The sequence below is a fragment of the Halichoerus grypus genome, chromosome 10, assembly GCF_964656455.1.
Source record: "Halichoerus grypus chromosome 10, mHalGry1.hap1.1, whole genome shotgun sequence".
Taxonomy (NCBI): domain Eukaryota; kingdom Metazoa; phylum Chordata; class Mammalia; order Carnivora; family Phocidae; genus Halichoerus; species Halichoerus grypus.
Window position 1 is genome coordinate 20,689,589 of NC_135721.1, and position 17,505 is coordinate 20,707,093.

The 17,505-nt window shown below is 57.9% G+C and overlaps 1 protein-coding gene across 5 annotated transcripts in view; it reads right to left on the reverse strand.

The window, feature by feature from the left end:
- The window catches only part of OTOF (otoferlin), a 92,700-nt gene that overhangs the window by 15,377 nt on the left and 59,818 nt on the right, over positions 1-17,505 (reverse strand). For all 5 annotated transcript variants that reach the window (XM_036090246.2, XM_036090244.2, XM_036090245.2 and 2 more), the window contains exons 9-26: positions 15,679-15,810; positions 11,658-11,720; positions 11,186-11,270; positions 8,233-8,392; positions 7,767-7,953; positions 6,993-7,179; positions 5,424-5,647; positions 4,852-4,960; positions 4,140-4,320; positions 3,901-4,021; positions 3,201-3,301; positions 2,990-3,080; positions 2,725-2,841; positions 2,247-2,399; positions 1,719-1,908; positions 1,488-1,612; positions 975-1,109; positions 111-272 (exon numbers count right to left, since the gene is read on the reverse strand). In XM_036090246.2, the coding sequence (XP_035946139.1) occupies positions 111-272; positions 975-1,109; positions 1,488-1,612; positions 1,719-1,908; positions 2,247-2,399; positions 2,725-2,841; positions 2,990-3,080; positions 3,201-3,301; positions 3,901-4,021; positions 4,140-4,320; positions 4,852-4,960; positions 5,424-5,647; positions 6,993-7,179; positions 7,767-7,953; positions 8,233-8,392; positions 11,186-11,270; positions 11,658-11,720; positions 15,679-15,810 (2,523 nt within the window). The remainder of the gene's footprint in view (positions 1-110; positions 273-974; positions 1,110-1,487; positions 1,613-1,718; positions 1,909-2,246; positions 2,400-2,724; positions 2,842-2,989; positions 3,081-3,200; positions 3,302-3,900; positions 4,022-4,139; positions 4,321-4,851; positions 4,961-5,423; positions 5,648-6,992; positions 7,180-7,766; positions 7,954-8,232; positions 8,393-11,185; positions 11,271-11,657; positions 11,721-15,678; positions 15,811-17,505) is intronic.

Below are 17,505 nucleotides of genomic sequence, written 5' to 3' on the forward strand. Positions count from 1 at the left end.
CCCAGGCCCTGAGACCCACGCCCCAGCTTCAGTCAAACTGGCCTCCCAGCAGGATGGGGAGGAGAGCAGCCCCCGGCCCCCGGCCCCCGGGCCCGGCCTGTGGTCCCCACCTGCAGCAGCTCGAAGGCAGCCAGCAGGTCGCCGGCCGTGGCATTGCCGCGGAAGATCTGGTAGTACTCGAGCTGTGGTGGGAAGCGGGGCGAGCAGTACGCCTCGTTGGCCATTTTCACCAGGGGCTTGGCGAAGGTCCGGCCCATGAAGTCGGCTTTTCCCTGATATGACAAATAACCAAGGTGGCCTCCCAGCACTTGAGTTTACTGTGCATGTTCACACCTGGGATCAGTCCTCACCATAGCCCCAGGAGCTAAGGGGCGGGTGTGATCACCCCATTTTACAGATGGGGAAAACCAAGTCTTGGGGCCCACGGCAGACTTGCTCAGGCCCATGCTGGCAGCGAAAGGCAGATGCAGGACTCAGGACTAGCAGTGAGATCTTCCTGTCTCTAGTCCAGAGCTCTCAGGGTATCCCGGTAGCTGGAGGGGTGGCTCCCCAGTTCTGGAGGGGTCCCCTTCATCCTTTCCTTCTCTACCCCAGAGTTCCCATGGAGAACTGTGAGGCTGTTACTGACTGCGGCAGTGTGGGCAGGGCTTGGGAGACCCAGGAGTTTGGGAAGGCTGATAACAGCAGGACTTGCTGGCACGATGACTCTGGGCCTGAGCTGGGTGGGTCTGTCTGTGGCAGGAGCAGGGGACACCCTGCTCTTTCCTGAGATCCCAGAGGCCCACGGCATCAGGAAGGGGTCAGGCTGCAGTGACAGGACAGGAGACACCTGGGTCTGCTGGAGGGGCTGGTCAGCAGCCCCCACTCCCAGCTTTCCAGCAGGCACTTTGGCTGAGGAGCTCTGGGGCTGGCCAGGTGAGGTGTGGAGTGCAGGGCTGAAGGCGGAGCTCCCTGGTGCCTGAGCCTGCCCGTACCATGGCGTCCTGGTCGTAGATCTCGATGACAATGATGGGGGGATCATCCCGCAACTCATGGGCTTCACCGTATAGCTCCAGGTTGTCGAACACCAGCATCTGGTCCCAGGTGGGGCACAGAGTCTCATTCAGTACCTGCAGCATGGGGCGGGGCGGGGGGGGGGTAGATGGGTAATAAGTGGTGGTGTGTGGGCAGATAACGTGAGCAGTAGTCACCCCAGGTTACTGCGGCTTCCAGAGACTCCGAGGACAGGAGTGTCATGGTCCCTGACTCTTCCCGAAAGCTTAAAATGAAGGTGACCATGAGGTTGGCTCCCAGGTCCCCCACCCCCACGTCTTTCCTTTCTTCTGTGTCGAATGTAACCACAATTAAAGCCTTTACCAGTGTGGCCCGGGCCTGCAGATATCTGCAAGGCTGTCCTCTAAGGATCTGGGGCGCTGGCCGATCTGTTTTCTGGGTCCCGCACGCTCAGGGGCTTCCCAGGACTCCTCCCTCCTCCCGTGGGCCCTCACCTCTGTGCACTGACTCTGGTTGATGAAGAAGACACGGGCGAAGGGGTCTGAGAGGCCACTGCTGTCGGCAGCAAAGAGGCTGCGAGCCTGGTACATGTGGGCTCGGAGCTGGAAGGCCTGCTTCTCTGCGGGGGAGAGCAGGCTGAGGCTCCGGACAGGCGGCCCTCCCACTGCCCTCCCGGAGTGAGGGCTGCCAGCCCAGCCCGGCCTGGCCCAGGGGGCCTCACTCACTGGTGTAGACCAGGCTGATGGGTGGGAAGGAGTGCAGGCCCAGGCCCTGGGCTGCCTTGACCTCCTCGAAGCCACAGGGCAGGCCGCACAGGAAGTCCTTGCGCTGCTTGCTGAGACCCAGCCACAGGTACAGCTCCAGCTTGGCCTGCACCGTCCAGCCCGCTGAGCCGAAGCCCCGCTTGCCCGGCAGCTGGGGGTGGGGGTGCGGTCAGCTGCCGGGCCCACGGGGTGAGGAGGGGGTGGGGGCCTCGGTGGGAGCTGCCCCTGCCCCTCCACAGCCAGCCCCCTGGGCTGGGGGTGGGGGTGGGAAGAGTGCAGAGGGGGATGGGCAGGGCCGTGCCATCTGGCCCCCTCCCCCCCTCCCTATTCTCTCTCCAGCTCTTCTCCAAGCACCTGCTACTTGAGGGCTCCACCCCATCAGCTCAGGCCTGCCAGACCCAGAGGTGGGGAGGTTGATCCCTTGAAAGAAGCCAGGTGCAAACCCCAGCCCCCAGCCCCACCCCCCAAGTCTCACTCCCCTTTTGGCACCTTGAGGAAGAGCGTCTTGACCTTGGCGCAGTCCTTGCCCAGCTCCTCCTCAACGATGGAGAAGAGCAGGTCCTTGGAGGGCACCCGGGCGTAAGCGATGCGCTTGTTGTTGCTCATCATCCAGATGAAGACGTCGGGGATGCTGTGCTGGGGCTGGGGTCAGCGGGGTGGGGGCCGCTGAGGGAGGGGTCCTGCCACGTGGCTAGGGCCCCCAGAGCCTGACTGACCCTCAGGGCCTCTGCCAGAGGGCCAGGCCTGGGCCTGCAGAGGGAAGGGCCCCGGTGCTGGGTCTTCCTTCACCTCCCACACGACAGGAGGAAGGGCTTGTTCACCTCAGTCCCCCAGGGGCTGTCAGAGCAGGAGGGGCTTCTAGGTGGTCCTGTCCAGTCCCTTCCTATGCGGCAACCCCCTCCCCACTCGAGTCACTCGGGTTTGGGGGCTGGGCATCCCCTCTCTGCGTGCTGATGAGGGGGCACACCTCGTCTGCCAGGAAGCGCAGCTTCTGCAGGAAATTCTGGCAGAGCCTCAGCTTGTCCCGCACCGTGTGTCTCTTCACCTGTGCCCGCAGGGTCTTGGCCTGCTGTCCCATGCTCTCCTGCAGGGGAGCGGGGTGTGTGGGAGAGGGGCTCAGGCCACACCGCACAACTGAGGGGGCTGGCCTGGCGGCTGCGACCTCAGAGACCAATGTCCCCCCACCTCGGGCACCCTCCCCTGATCCCCCATGTGGTCCAGCGTGTCCTCACCAGCTCCCGCATGCAGGACTTGAGGCGCTCCCGGTCCAGCCTGGTGCGGGATACGTGGCCCTGGTCCTTGTCAGCGAGGGACAGGAAGCGGCTGGGGGACCCGGGGAGCAGCGCTCAGAGGAGCCCACCAGCCAGCAGCAGGCCTGTAGACACCTCCTTCCCTGCCCAGCCCCCCACTTCCAGCCCCTCGCCCCCCACCCTTTCCTCTCACTAGCAGCCACAGCTGAACTCCTCCAGGACGCCCCGCAGGCGACGCTCGGGGTAGGACTTCTCTGTCTTGATCATCTCCTGCACGTCGTTCAGGCCTTCTTCCTGTGGACCAGGAGTGAGGGTGCATGCTGAGCCATAGCCCCCCAACCTCAACCTCCCCAGCTGTCTCCCCCCATTCATCAGGGGAAGGAAGGGCTAGCGACCTGGGACCCCTCACTAGCGCCATGCCCCCCACCCCAGGTCCCACCACCATACAGAAACCAATTCCCCAGGTTCTGTCTCTTCCAGAAGGAAGAAGCCACCTCTGGGCTGTGGGCCTGTGGTCCCAGTGGACTCGCTGGGGCTGGGCAGAAGTCAGGGCTAGATGGGGGGTGGGGGTGCAGTGCCGGCCGGAGACAGAGGGGTTGGCCAGCCTCCTCCAGGGAACACCAGGACGGGATGGGCTAGGATTCCCAGACTCCACTCCAGGTAGTCCTCAGGCCCCCCACCCACTCCTGGGACATGGGGGCAGGGATAGGACCAGAGGTCATGCTGGGGCTATTCCAGCAGTCCTCACCCTTGCCCCCTATCCCCCCATGGCAAGCTGCTGGGCAGACTGCCTAGTGTGTTGCAGGGGAGGCTTCCAAGCTAGGCGAGGCCTTCCGAAGCACCCCCCACCCCCTGCCTTCCCCTCCTCCCTCCCACCCCCGCCTGGCCCTGACCAGCTTGTCGGCGATGTGGTCCATAATGTTGGCATTGTAGAGGCGACGGCGCTGGTCCGGCCACCAGCTCTTGATGTAGACGCAGGGCTTGCAATCCAGGTAGGGCAGATGAAAGTAGTTCCTGCGGGGGAGCAGGTGAGAAGTTGAGTACTGGGGCGCGGGCAGGTGGGAGGCCAGGCCATGAGAGGATGGGAGGCAGCAGGCAAGGCCTCTCAGGACCCTCCATCCACCTGGCTCACCTGTCGGTGATCTGGGGCCGCATGGGTGGGGTGGAGGACACTGAGGCCAGGTCCCCACCCTCATCAGCTTCGTCGTCACTTGAGTTTTGGATCAGATCAACTTCTTCCTCATCCCCAGGCTCCTTCCGAGGCCGAGGCCTCTGGGGCCGAGACAGGCCATCAACTTCATTCCCATAGTTACCTGGAGGCAGAAGGGTGTACGTAAGGGCCTAGAATCCTTTCCCCCCAGGCTCCTGCCCTCTGATCCGGGTGCTGCTTTGGGTTTATGGGAAGGAAGGAAGGGGGCAAGGAGTGGGGAAGGTGCCTGGAGTCTGTACCAGCTTGGACACAACAGAACACTAGCCAGAGGGAGGTGCCCATGGCCTCTACCCTGTGCAAAGACCTCGCTAGGAGCCCTGATGACCACTGAGCTCAAGGTCCAGCCTAGGATATGGGCTGGATCCCTACTCTCTCCCCTTTCCCTTCTGCAGGGAAGCCTTCTTTCTTCCCCATATACCGAACACAGCTCAGCCCTGTAGGTGTGTGCACTAAGGAACTGCTGTGGGCGTGTGTGCACGCTCTCATGTGAACACTGTGTGCTATGCGGGTGCTTGAGGACACGTGAAGGAAAGTGGTCAAGGTTTCCCTCCTTCTAGGCCCGTGGTGTGGGGCCTAGCCATTACCACCCAGGAGCCCCCAGGCCTGAAGACCCCACTGTGAGCCCAGCACTCACCTATGGTGACCTCAAAGGTGATGGGCTTGTCTCCATTTTTCCGGTCGATCATTGAGGCTTCTAGGAAGGCTCCAAATAAAAAGAATTCTTCCATTTTCCCTGTGCAGCTCTGTGGGGAAGTAGTACAAACCATCCTCAAACCTTAGCAGGGATGTTGGGCCTGGGGCCAGGCCCCCTGCTACTGTCTTACAGAGAGGCCCTTTGGGCCACTGGGGGCGGACATCCCACCCCTTTGTGCAGCCAAGCAGCCCAGACCCTGAAGGCCTAAATCCTTTTGCCCTCCAGCCTGGATATCCCTGAAAGGGACAACCATGGCCAGGAACAGGGCAGAGAGGAGGCTCCATCTTGGGACCTGCAGGCAGAGTGCAGGCATAGGCAGTGGGAGGGGACAGAGGTCCCCACGAGGGGCAGAGTGTGGGCCCCTGCTTCCTGGGGAAGGAGGCCTCATCATGGGGTCTTGCCCTCTGAGGCAGACAGGGCAGCAACAGGGAGAGCCCCGGCCTAGGCTGCCATGGTGGGAAGGGCGCTGAGCTGGGGGCTCTGGAGGACAGCCCAGCCCCCTGGGGCCTCACCTCCGAGATGGGCGTGGCCTGCTCCACCCGCACCTCCGTGGAGCTGGTGAGCTCGGGGTTGGAGGTGTCCAGGATCTCCACAGCCAGGCCCAGCATGAGGCGGGCGCGGAACGACACGCCCTCACCCAGGCCCTCATTCAGGTCCTGGTGCTCGTCCAGCAGGGTGTAGTTGCGTGTGGAGCCGTACATGTTCACCCAGGCCGGGCCCAGTGTGGGCAGGAAGCCTGTGGGCCACGGGGACAGGGACGAGGGGCTCATGGGGGTGGTGGAAACTCTTTTGGGGGCTCGGGCTTGCAGCTCCCAGTTGCTGAGCCGAGAACCCCATGCCTTGCTCGGTGAAACACTCAAGATGGGAGAAAGCCTGTGGGCCAGTGAGTGGCTGACGGGAGGCCCTAGGGATGCTCACATCTGCTCTGTGTGGGCAGGCGTGGGGCAGCCTCCTCGTTTGCGCAGAGCGCTTCCCGGGTCAGGCTCCCTGCCTCCTGGTCCGCCTACAACCTGCCCTATTTGAAGGACAGATGCCCGCTCCCCTCAGGCTCCTCAGCCTGGCCTTCTGGCCCTTGTGATCTCCCACCCTGCCAATGCAGACCCCTCCCCTCCTCTCCAAAGATCCTCTCTCTGTCCGCCTGTGTTACACTTCCCCCGTGAGGCCGGCCCGATTCCTAGTCCCAGCTGACTTCTCCCGCTGTTGGTCTTTGCTGTCTCATCTGTAATGTGGGTCCGATTCTGCGGCATGTGCTATGTTTGTTTGGTTTTTGTTCTGCCTGGCTTAGAAAAGAATTACGGCACTTAAAAAACTCAAGATATACTTTACATAATATAAAATTCACTATTTAAAAATGTGCACTGCAGTGGTTTTTAGTATATTCACTCTGTTGTAGAACCATCACCCGATTCCATCGCCCCCCAAAGAAACCCTGTACCTGTTAGCAGTTAGTCCTGGGTCTCCTCCCCCACCCCGCCCCTGGCAACCACTAGTCTCCTTTCTGTCTCTGTGGATTTGCCTATTCTGGACAGTTCCTATAAATGGAGTCATAGAACATGTGGCCTTTTGTGCCTCTGGCCTTAGGCTTTGAGCATGTGATGGCACATCCACCTCCCTAGTCCCCAGTGAGCACCATGAGGACAGGAGTGGATGCTTATCTTGCTCTACCTCCCTGGTGCCCAGCGCCTGGGTCCTAGAAAGGGTCAGTCCCACAAGGCCGCAGACAGGACTATGGCAGCAGACCACGCATATGTGAAACGTATGTGTATACACACACAGCACACACCATCATTATTTCCAATTCACAGATGGGAAAACAGGCCCAGAGATCACACAGCTACTAACTGTCAGAGCTGAGGTTCAAATCCAGGCAGCCTCACTCAGGCAGGCCCTGGCAGCTCGGTGCAGACCTGAGCCATGACCTTCCACCTCCCTTTGAGGGGGAGGGCACAGCGGACCAAGCCCTCACAATGGCCAGGGCCTTTTGGGAAGAGGTGGGGATGGTGGAGGTGGTGTGAGGGGGCAGGTCTCACGGACTCCTGCCCTCAGTGCCCTTGCCCCGCCTCCAGTCTCCTGCTGCTGACCTTTGTCTCCATCGTTGGAAATCTTGCGCAGGTCAATGAAGTGGGTGCCGATGGCCACGTCGTTGACCTTGTCTGAGTCCCGGATCTGCACCTTCATGCGTTTGCAGAGTGGGGGGAACAGGTCTGTAAAGACGACCTGCTCATTCCACAGGGGCTCGTAGCTGCTCTTCTGCACTGAAGTCTTGCCCTGGTGGGAGGGAGTGAGGGTTAGGGTTTGTGTGTGTGTGTGTGTGTGTGTGCATGTCCGCATATGTGTGGGGTGTGTATGTGATATGTATCAGTGTGTGTAGTCATGTGTGTATGTGTATGTATGGGGTATGTGTGTATATATATATATATATTTAATTTTTTATTTAAATTCAATTAGGTTAACATATAGTACGTTATTAGTTTCAGGGGTAGACTTTAGTGACTCATCAGTTGCATACAACACCCAGTGCTCGTGTGCGTGTGCGTGTGCGTGTGCATGTGCGTGCACTTATGTCCTGCAGGCACTCTCCCCACACCAGCCTCTCAGACTCGCCTCCCTTTCAGGGCTCCTGCCTTAGCTCTTGGTCTATAGGACGCAGAAGCAGGCAGGATCCCCTAAGGCTGGACCCCCTCCGGCTGGAGCTCCCCTCCCCTCTCATCTCCGCGAATGCACCAGGGGATCGAAGGTGTCACCTGGCTTCTGATTCTGCCTCACATCCACCTCCAGTCCCCATCCTCCAATCACTCTGTACCTCGAATGCCTGCTACCCCAAACCCAGCCTCCTGCATCCTGCACCCCAATACCTTCTGGCCAGCAAAGAAGACTTGCACATAGGGGTCGACCAGGTCCTTGTTCTCACCAATGAAAGCCTTCTTCACATTGGCCATGAGGCTGGTGTTCATGCGGGGCAGCCCCTCTGCTCGGTAAATTTTCACGTAGAATCGGGCCCACTGGCGTTCAGGGGGCACCCCCTCAGGGAGCAGCAAGTTCCTGCCGGCACATAGAGCTAGGGCCGTGGTGGCCAGAATTGGTGCACCCCAGTCCTGCCCTGGCATCTGCATACCCTTGGGGCCTGGGACAGTCTCCATGAACTCCTCCCCCGCCCTGCCCTCGGTCCTTCTTGGAGGAGCTGGGCTGTCTGGGAGTAGGTGGGGATAAGGGTAAAGGGAGGGAGGGGGGTCTGTGTGCCAAGTCCACCCCAAGGGCTCTCTTTGGGGGAAGGGAGGGCTGGGTCAGGTCTCCAGGGGCTGGGGCAGATGGGAGCCTCACCCCTCAATGTCATCCTCATCGGTCTCGTTGGCCTTGTGGGGCGTCTTGATGTTGTCCCCCTTGCCCACCACGGCGACGTCACACTTCACGTAGCCCTTCAGCCCAGCAGAGATGTCGTCGGGGTCTGACAGGATGGCCCACTTGTGGTGGAACTGGTGCTCTGCAGGGGTGACGAGCGGGGACTGCACCTGCCATCCTGGGGCAGGCTGCAGAGCTGAGCATCTTTTTGGCCCCTGGTCCCCAGAATGGCCAGGAGGAGACAGAGGCCCCCAGAGGGGCGAGCAGCTGGGGAAAGGTCCCACATCCAGGTATGTGTTTGTGACTTTGAAGCTGGAAACTTCCAACCCTCCTGCCCCCACCCCTGCAGACCACCTGCACACAGCTGCCAGACAGAACCTTCAGAGAGGCTCCCCCTCCCTCACTCTTCCGTTCAAATGCCTGCAGCTTGTCAGTGCTTGGGGTACAGACCACCGACCTTAGTGTGGTCTGTGAGGCCTCCTGATTCAGCTCTGCCCGGCTCACTCCGCTCATCCCACCCCACCCCTGTGCTCCTGCTGGGCCCAGCTGCTTACTTCCCTCGGAACAACTGGAGTCCCTGTTCAGACCCCCCTGCCTTTATGGCTGCCGGTCTTTGAGCTTGGAAGGGCCTCCTTCCTCCCCCTTCCCCCATCCAAACTTCTCAGATACCTGCCCGGGAAGGCTGGTCAGGCTGGGGAGGTGGCTAGCACCCTGGACCTCCTCTATGATCTCCCAGACGGAGGCTGTGGCCTTGAACGACCCCTCCTCATCTCCAGCAGAGAGACTTAGTGAGTGAGCAGGGTCCTGCTGCTGTCTCTGCTGGTGCAAACGTGGTCCTGCAGGGTGAGTCCCCCAGGAAACCCTTCCAGCCCCGCAAGATACTGACACCAGTCCAGACTCCCAGCAGCACCCGGGAAGCATGCTTCCAACGACTCCCTGGCTGGGTAAGCAACCAGGGACTCATCAAGAGGGCCAGGCCAAACCAGAGACCATCAGAGTGAAGACCTCAGTGCCCTAACTGAAGGGGCCGTGTGACCTCAGGCTCCCATGAAGGGGACCAGGCCCAGGAACAGATTCAGAAGCAGCATCAAGGGGCGCCTGGGTGGCTCGGTCGTTAAGCATCTACCTTCGGCTAGGGTCATGATCCCAGGGTCCTGGGATCGAGCCCCGCATCGGGCTCCCTGCTCCGCGGGAAGCCTGCTTCTCCCTCTCCCACTCCCCCTGCTTGTGTTCCCTCTCTCGTTCTCTCTCTGTCAAATAAATAAATAATAATAATAATAATAAAATACAAAAACAAAAAAACCCAGCAGCAGCAAATCTGGCGGTGGGTTAGCTCAGTGGAGAGCCTGGACTCTGGGCCCACCTGGACCCGGGTTCACATCCTTTTCCTTTCCCTGGACCAGCTATGCAAGCTTGTGGGCCTGCTTCCTTCCCGTGAAATGGAGTGATGTTGCCTGCAGGGGCTGGTCAGGGCTAGGCCTGCGGGCACGGCGTGCGTGGCCCGGCGCCTGGCACTCAGCGGGCGCTCTCTGAGTGGCAGTGGTCTCCTCTCCAGGACTCCACCGTCGGGACGCCCAGGGGTCCACGTCAGGCTCCTTGCTGTCTCTCCACACCCCTGCCGCCGGTACTGGAGGTGGGGGGCAGTGCTCAGCCCCGGGCTGGAGCACCTCCTCCGGGATGCCTGTGAGATTCCACTGCCTGCAGCTGGGCATGATTCCTGGGAAGTGCCGGGTCGCGGACTGGCCCTCTCCCCCGCTCCCAAAGATGCTAATGGTCACTAGGGTCACCCTCTGCTGAGGACAACAACGTGTGTGTGGCAGGGGAAAAGGCGCTGGCCTGGCACCCAGGAGACCAGGTTCCACTTGCACGGGCTCTGGGCAAGTCTCTTCGTAACCCTGGACCTCTTCGTCATACTGACACTGGACACTGGACACTGGAGACACTGGACTAGATGTTTTAAGGTCTCTGGTGGCTTGAATGTTCTAAGATTCTGTGATGTTTATGCGTTTAATCTTGGGTTTGGACTCGATTCCCTAGTCTAAGTCACAGAGCGTGCACCAGCCAAGTATCCATTAAGTTGAACCATAAGAAATCGCCCATTTGTTGAACCTAATAGTTTAGTGGCACTTCCAAGCTACTTAACTTGTCCTGGCTTCATTTATCTCATCTGTAAAATGGGAAGAAATGCTGATGCCTCCTCCCTCGCTGTTTTGTGAGGGTCAAATGTGACACTGGGGAAATGGGACTGTCACTGCCAAAAGGCCTGATGGAGTCATTACTGCATCCTGAGTGGTGGGTTCACTTCAGGGACATGACGTGGGGCCTGGTGCCAGGTTGCATGCCAGTGGTTCCTGAGCTGGCCGTGGGCTTGGTCGTCATCTTGGCCTGGCCTGTGCCTCACAAACCCTCTGGGCCTCCCCTTGGGGTTCCCTCGCCAGCCCCATCCGGTGTTGGCCCATGGGGACCCACGTTGCGGTGAGTCAGCCACAGTCCCACATGGCTATTCTCTGGAGGCCTGGGGCCCTTGATGGATGGTCAGTGAGCCCGGCATCCCTCAGAGGCTGCCACACTACATTTGTGTTGAGGACAGTGTGGCTCAGTGGGTGCCCTGGAGTCACGCAGCCTGATTTCACCCCAGACCAACTGGGTGATGGTGGAGCCCCAACGCTTCTCTGAGCCCCAGGCCCCTCGAGTGTAAAAGGGGGTGATGCCGCACACCCAGAAGGGCTCCAGTGAATCCAGCGGCCTGAGCACAGGTAGTCACTGCATCCGTGTGCAGACTCGACACCCGTCCCTCCACACCCCCTACGGCCTCACACTGAGTTTACGGTCCTGGCCAGGCCAGGCCCTGGGGCTGCCAGGGTGGGAAGGACGGCACGGGCCACACTCGCTGAGCCGCGGTCACTGACGCTGACCGAGTCGCGCAGCTACTCACCAGGCTGGGAGTACACGGTTCCCACATCCATTTTGAAGGACCCCACTAGGGTGCCACTGCGCAGCAGGTTCTTGGAGTGAATCACCTTCCGGGCAGAAGCACCAGCCCCCAGTCAGGCCGGGCAGGGCAGAGGCTTTCCATGGGGTAGGGGTGGGGTGGTCTGATGGTGGCACCACCTGCCTTTCTGGGGAATGGAACTTTCCGGTGAAGTGGGAGGGCATTTGCAGGGCAGGGACGGCTTGCTGAGGCTCAGCATGAACCCCTCTTGCCCTCACTTTTGCTGGTTGCCAGGTACGGGGGGGTAGGTTGTACACTGTGCAGAGGTACCTGGTTAAACAGGGGAGAGGGGCCCAAACCAGCCTGTGCCCCACTTGCCCGGCTGTGTGTCTGGACATGGGGCTGCCTTTTAATGCCAATCCAGAGGGATGCCCTTTTCAAGTCTACACAAAGGTGCAGTTTGAGTTACACTCACCGAGATCTTGATGATCTTGTCGAACATGACGTCAGGAGAGACATGGAAGTCAAAGACGAAGTACTGGAAGGAGGGAGGACCCAGAGGTGCTGTCACTCAGCTGACAGCAGCCAACAGCCTGGGGCAGTGCCAGGCCCCTCCCTCCTGCCACTGCCTGTCTGCACCCCAGCCATTTCCCCTGAGCCCCGAAGTTCAGAGGAACAGCAGTGTAACCACTGGTCCTCCCTGACTGCAGGTGGGAGCTGGGTGGCTTTGGGCAACACATTGTCCAATCTGTTTCCTGAGCTGTAAAATGGGGGTAATGATACCCACCTCCGAGTCTTGTTATGAGGCTGGATGAGATTACAGATACCATAATATACACCACAGCTGTGCGGGCAACACAGACATTGCCCTTAAACCACAATGCTCCACTGCCTGGAAGTGTCCCAATTTCAGCGATGTTTAATTTGTAAAATAAGGTGTGAAGGACTTCATTTGCCGGAAACGTAAAATGCTCCGGGTGTGAGCTGTCCTCCGAAGCTGGGAGCTGCCCCTCACCCCAGGGCCCATTTCTCCTGGCCTCAGTGTGCAGGTGCCAGGAGGGGAGAGCAGCAGAGAGGCCCCCGGGGGAGGGGGTGTCGAGATGTTGGAAAGGGCTGGGCAGTCAAAGGAGAGGGGTGACGTGGACTTGGAGTTAGGGACAGCATGGTCCTTGATGACCCAGAGGGCAGTTTCAGTGGACAGGGGGCTGGAGACTGAGGTGTGCTTAGGAGGAGAGGCAGTGGGGACAGATCACGGAATCGGACGGTGAGTGGGAGGACAGAAAGGGGCGGTCACCAGGAAGTACGTGGGATTGGGAAAGGCGTGGCTAGATGGAGGGACAGATGGGAGGTAGACAGAGACTCCCTGTTCCTGTCCCTGAGCATATGGGGTTTTCCATCATTGTACTCGGAGAGAATATGCGAGAGTAGAACACCTAAGAGGCAAAGGAAGAGCCAAAGGAAAAGTAAAGGCAGAGTTGGGGGTGCTGAGTGGTTTGGGTGTGATGCCAGATCCTTTGGGAAGAAAAAAGAAAAACCATCCAGGGCAAAGGAGAGAGGTGGCTGAGGCAGAAGGAAGGCACCAGTGGCCAGGACCAGATGCACCCATGGAAAGGGGTCTTGGCCTGGTCTTGAATGGTCAGGCTGTATTGGGAGGGCAGTGGTTGTGAATCTCCCTTCACACGAAGACAGGTCTCGAGGCGAAGGCCAGGCCAGCGGCCTCTGACTCCGTCAGCCCTGGGAGAGCGAGCTAGCTAAATGAGCGCCAGAATTCTGCACTCTCTGAGGAGTCTATGGGCATATTCCTTGTGTGTCCTGAGCATATTCCCCTTTTCTAACCACTTAGAAGTCTGCTAAGTCATGCTGATGATCCTCATCTCCCTCTATTGTGTTTAGTGGAGTCAGAGGACAGTTCCTGCTCACTCAGACAATTAGCCCAGAAGCAGTACATCCCTGGGACCAAGGGTATCTTTCAATAAAGAGGAACGTGGCATAGGACAAGAAGCAAAAGGAAAGAAAGCCCTGCTCTGGGACCAGAAGAATCATGGGAAGATAGTTTTGAGGGGTTGTTCTCAACGGGGGGGGGGGGGGGTGATTTTAACTGCAGCAGGACATCTGGCAATGTCTGGAAACATTTTTGGTTGCTACAAGTGGGTGGGGGTCGCTATTGGCATCGAGTGGGTAGAAGCCAGGGATGCTGCTCAACATCCTACACTTCACAGGACAGTCCCCTACACCAAAAACTATCTGGCCCCAAATGTCCCTAGTGCTGAGTTTGAGAGACCCTGGTTTGGAGGAAACAGAAATTAAACAAATCAGAGCTACTTGGATTTGTGAGGAAGTACAAAACTATGATCAAGAACAGGGGCGCCTGGGTGGCTGAGATGGTTACGCGTCTGCCTTCGGCTCAGGTCATGATCTCAGGGTGCTGGGATCGAGTCCTGCATCGCAGGGAGCCTGTTTCTCCCTCTCCCTCTACTGCTCCCCCTGCTTGTGCTCTCTCACTCTCTCTGTCGAATAAATAAATAAAATCTTAAAAAAAAAAAGAACAAATTTAAGATTCACGTGAGTGGAAGGGATAGTCTTGGATATAACTGGAAAATGGTTTCTAGGCTGGATGTAGGCGTGGCCTGTCAGGGAAGACACTGTCACCTCTGTGGTCCCCATGTTGCCAGATGGGCTCGAAGTGCCGCACAAGCTCAGCAAATGTTTGTTTCTTCCTTCGGGTGAGTATCCATTCTGCAGCCCCAACCCCTCCAGGTACAAGCCAGGCTCTGGGCCGGGCCACAGCGATGCAGGAGACGGGGAGCCTCCAGTCCACCAGGGACAGAGACATGAAGGACCAACCACAATTCAGGGATGTTACTGTCACAGAGAAAGAAGCACATTGAACTGTGACCCAGAGAGTGCAGGTAAGGCCACTCAGTGCCAAGGACACTTGGCCTGGGCTCTGGAGGGTGAGTAGGAGTTTGCTGGGGAAACAGTGTGGGAAAAGCAGCTTTTACCTTGGGAAGGAGGAAGCAATTTGAATGAAACATGAGGTGCATGAGGTTGGTGCCAGGTGAGGCCTTGAGTCCGCCAAACGTGGCTCTGCTGCTCTCAGGTAACTGTGGAAGGCCGGGGCACCTGTCTCCATATCCATTAAGGGAAAGTGGACTCTTATCTAGGTTGAAGCTTTTCCAGTCAGGGATGTGCCCTGATGTAAGGTCAGAGGCTGAATTTCCTGACTCCTGGGAAGGCTGCCACATGGGGCTGGGAGATGAAGGGGTGGGGTGGGTGTTTCTGAGCACGGATGTCCCAGCTCTGTGGGCCTGTGGGCAACCAGCTATGAGAACCAGGCCCACCTGGGGTAACACAGGACCCTGGCCTGGGTCCCTATGGGGGACAGAAGTGTGTCCAGGTTTCCTTCCTGAAGATGCCCAGCTGGGGGGCTCCCCCTAAGTTCAGGTGGCACCCTCAGCCCTCACCACTCCTCAGGACAGACACGGAGACACAGGACACAGATGCCTCACTCCCTGGAGCCACCAGGAGAAGCAGACTGGAGGTCCCTCCAGGAGAAGGAGGGCTAGAGCCCCCAGACCAGCGGCTTCTGTGTTCATCTGACCTACGCTCAGGCACCTGAAAGGCATCTGGGCATCCCTCCCCAGAGCTGATTAAGTTCGTTCCCCGCTGGAGCCCAGAGTCAAGCTATTGTGTCAGGGGTGGTCATATGAGGTGGCAGACAGAGTGCTGGGCTGAGGCTGACAGGCTGGGCCCTGCTTCATCAACAGTACTCTCTGTGCTCTTGGGTAAGGTCCTTCTTACACTGAGGCCTCAGTCTCCTCCTCTGTAAGATGGGGAGATTGAATTAGAAGGTCTCTGAGGGCCTTTGACCTCAGTGTGGCCTCAGATGGCTGCAAAGAATAGGAGCAGGAACCAGACCTTTTTCTCTCATACCCTAAGAATCAAGGCCAGTGCTCTGGAAGGATCCCCGTAGAGGTTCAGGCAGCATGGAGGCAGCCCAGCAGAGAAGGTGAGCACGCAGAACCCGACTCTGGCCCTTAGCACCCGGGCAAGGACTTTCTCCAAGAGCTTCAATGTCCCCTTGTGTCAAATGGGACTGAGGGCAACAACCTCTGACTTTTGCGGGGGCCAGAGGAGGGGGCGCACCTGCAGCATTTACAGGAGAAGCTGGTTCATGGGAACCACTCCTTAATGCTGCCACTGCCCCAAAGGGCTCTGGCCAGGCCTCACGGGGTTCACCCACAGACAGGGCCGGAGAAACAGTGGCCTCTGGCCAGAACACGGTCAGGGGGTGATCTAGACTCAGGCTTCGGAGGACATGGCACGGCACATCTGCGTGCCGGGGTTGTAACAGCGTGGGCCAAGGTCACCCCTGCTGGCAGCCCTTTGTGCCCCTCAACCCCTGCTGTTTCTGTTGGGCCTGGGTGGGCTGGGGCCCAGCCTCCCGCCACATGTAGGGAAGTCCCTTTCCCCACGGAGGGCCACAGGGCACTGACCTCATTGTAGTAGGGGCAGTTAGTGGACTCCTTCATGGACGTGCACTTCTTGTCGTCACCCACCTCCACGCACACCACGGGGTCCATGTTCAAGCCCACCAGCTGCCGGGCCTCGATCACAGTGATGCTGACCTGCGGGCAGGAGAGGGAAGCCAGAGGTGAGCTCGGTGAGCCTGGGAGCGGGTCCTCCTCGAGCTGAGGCCCAGGAGCAGGGAGCCAGCACTAATCTGCTGTGGATCCGGGGCTTTTTCTCCAAAAAGCCCCAGTGTCTTCATTTATAAAGCAAGGGCATGGGCTGGATCTCCTCTAAGTGCGTTCTAGAATTACCGGGAGGGAGGAGGGTGCTGGTTAAAAACGCTGGTGTCCCTGCCAAACTCCAGACCAAGCCAGTCCAACCTTGGGTGGGTGGGGCCAGGCATCAGTACTTGTTTTTTTATTTTTTTTTATTTTTTAAAGATTTTATTTATTTATTTGACACAGACACAGCGAGAAAAGGAACACAAGCAGGGGGAGTGGGAGAGGGAGAAGCAGGCTTCCTGCTGAGCAGGGAGCCTGATGTGGGGCTCGATCCCAGGACCCTGGGATCATGACCTGAGCCGAAGGCAGACACTTAACGACTGAGCCACCCAGGCGCCCCCAAGCATCAGTACTTTTAAAGCTCTTGGTGGTTTCAAGTGCTTCCCCAGCCTCTGTGACTCCACCTTGTAGAGGGCTGCAAACCGTTTCCCGGGTTTCATGCACTCAGAGATTAAGTTTTCTATGTCTTCATCAACGTGCATTTAATTTCGTGCTCAGCATCTCTCATTTTAAGATTGCGGGCCTCTGAGAGTCCGGTTTCTGGAATTTGGCCCCCTTTCCACCTTCCTGGTTTCCCCCTTTTGTTTAATTTCTTTGTTTGGGAGCCTGGGCCACCTTTGCTGGCTTGATGCTATGTGTTTTGTGTGCACTGTGTCTTTTCAAGTGGCGTCCAGCTCCATGGAATCTTCTATGCTGGGAAGCCCTTTTCCAGTTGTTCATTCATTCAACAAATGTTTGTGTATATATATACGGGGCAGGGAGGGGTGGTATGTGTGCTTATCTTTTCTGAACCTTCCTTTTAAAGATTTATTTATTTATTTGAGAGAGAGAGAGAGATGTGGGGAGGGGTAGAGAGAGGGAGAGTTCCAAGTAGACCCCCCACTGAGCACGGAACCCCATGACACCAGGCTCTATCTCATGACCCTGAGATCACGACCAAAGCCCAAACCAAGAGTCAGATGCTTAGCCGACTGCACCACCCAAGTGTCCCTCCTGAACCTTCATTTTAAGCAATCAGTTCTTGTTTTGGATTAGAGGTGTTGGTCCCCATTGGGGTGCCCATGACAAAACAGAAAGAGGCATAAATTTGAGGTTGCTGGACTGGCATTGAGCCCCAGACCTTATACATGACCAGGTATGAGAGTAGGCCACCACGTAGGCTCACTGAGCTAAATGTAGAAACACCAGCTATCCATAGGTTGTGTGAGCTTTAAATGAGGTAATGTGTGTCAAAGTGCTTCATAAACAGTAGAAAGTTCTAGAAAATGTGAGCTATTGTTATAAATGGCTTCTCAAAGTCTCCCAAGTAGGTAGGGTCCTGTAGATGCTTACGATTGTTCCATCTGACTCTCTTGCACTTGCATTTTAACAAAATAACCTGTGCTAAGTTAGTGTTAGCATTTACCTCAGCTCATTCTTCTAATGAAACTGGGGGGGGGGTTGCTTTTATACTTCTTATCTTGGAGACTTGGTATTTTCATCGCTGTGCTTTGATGCAACTTCTAAATATGATTTTACTCCAGAAAATTA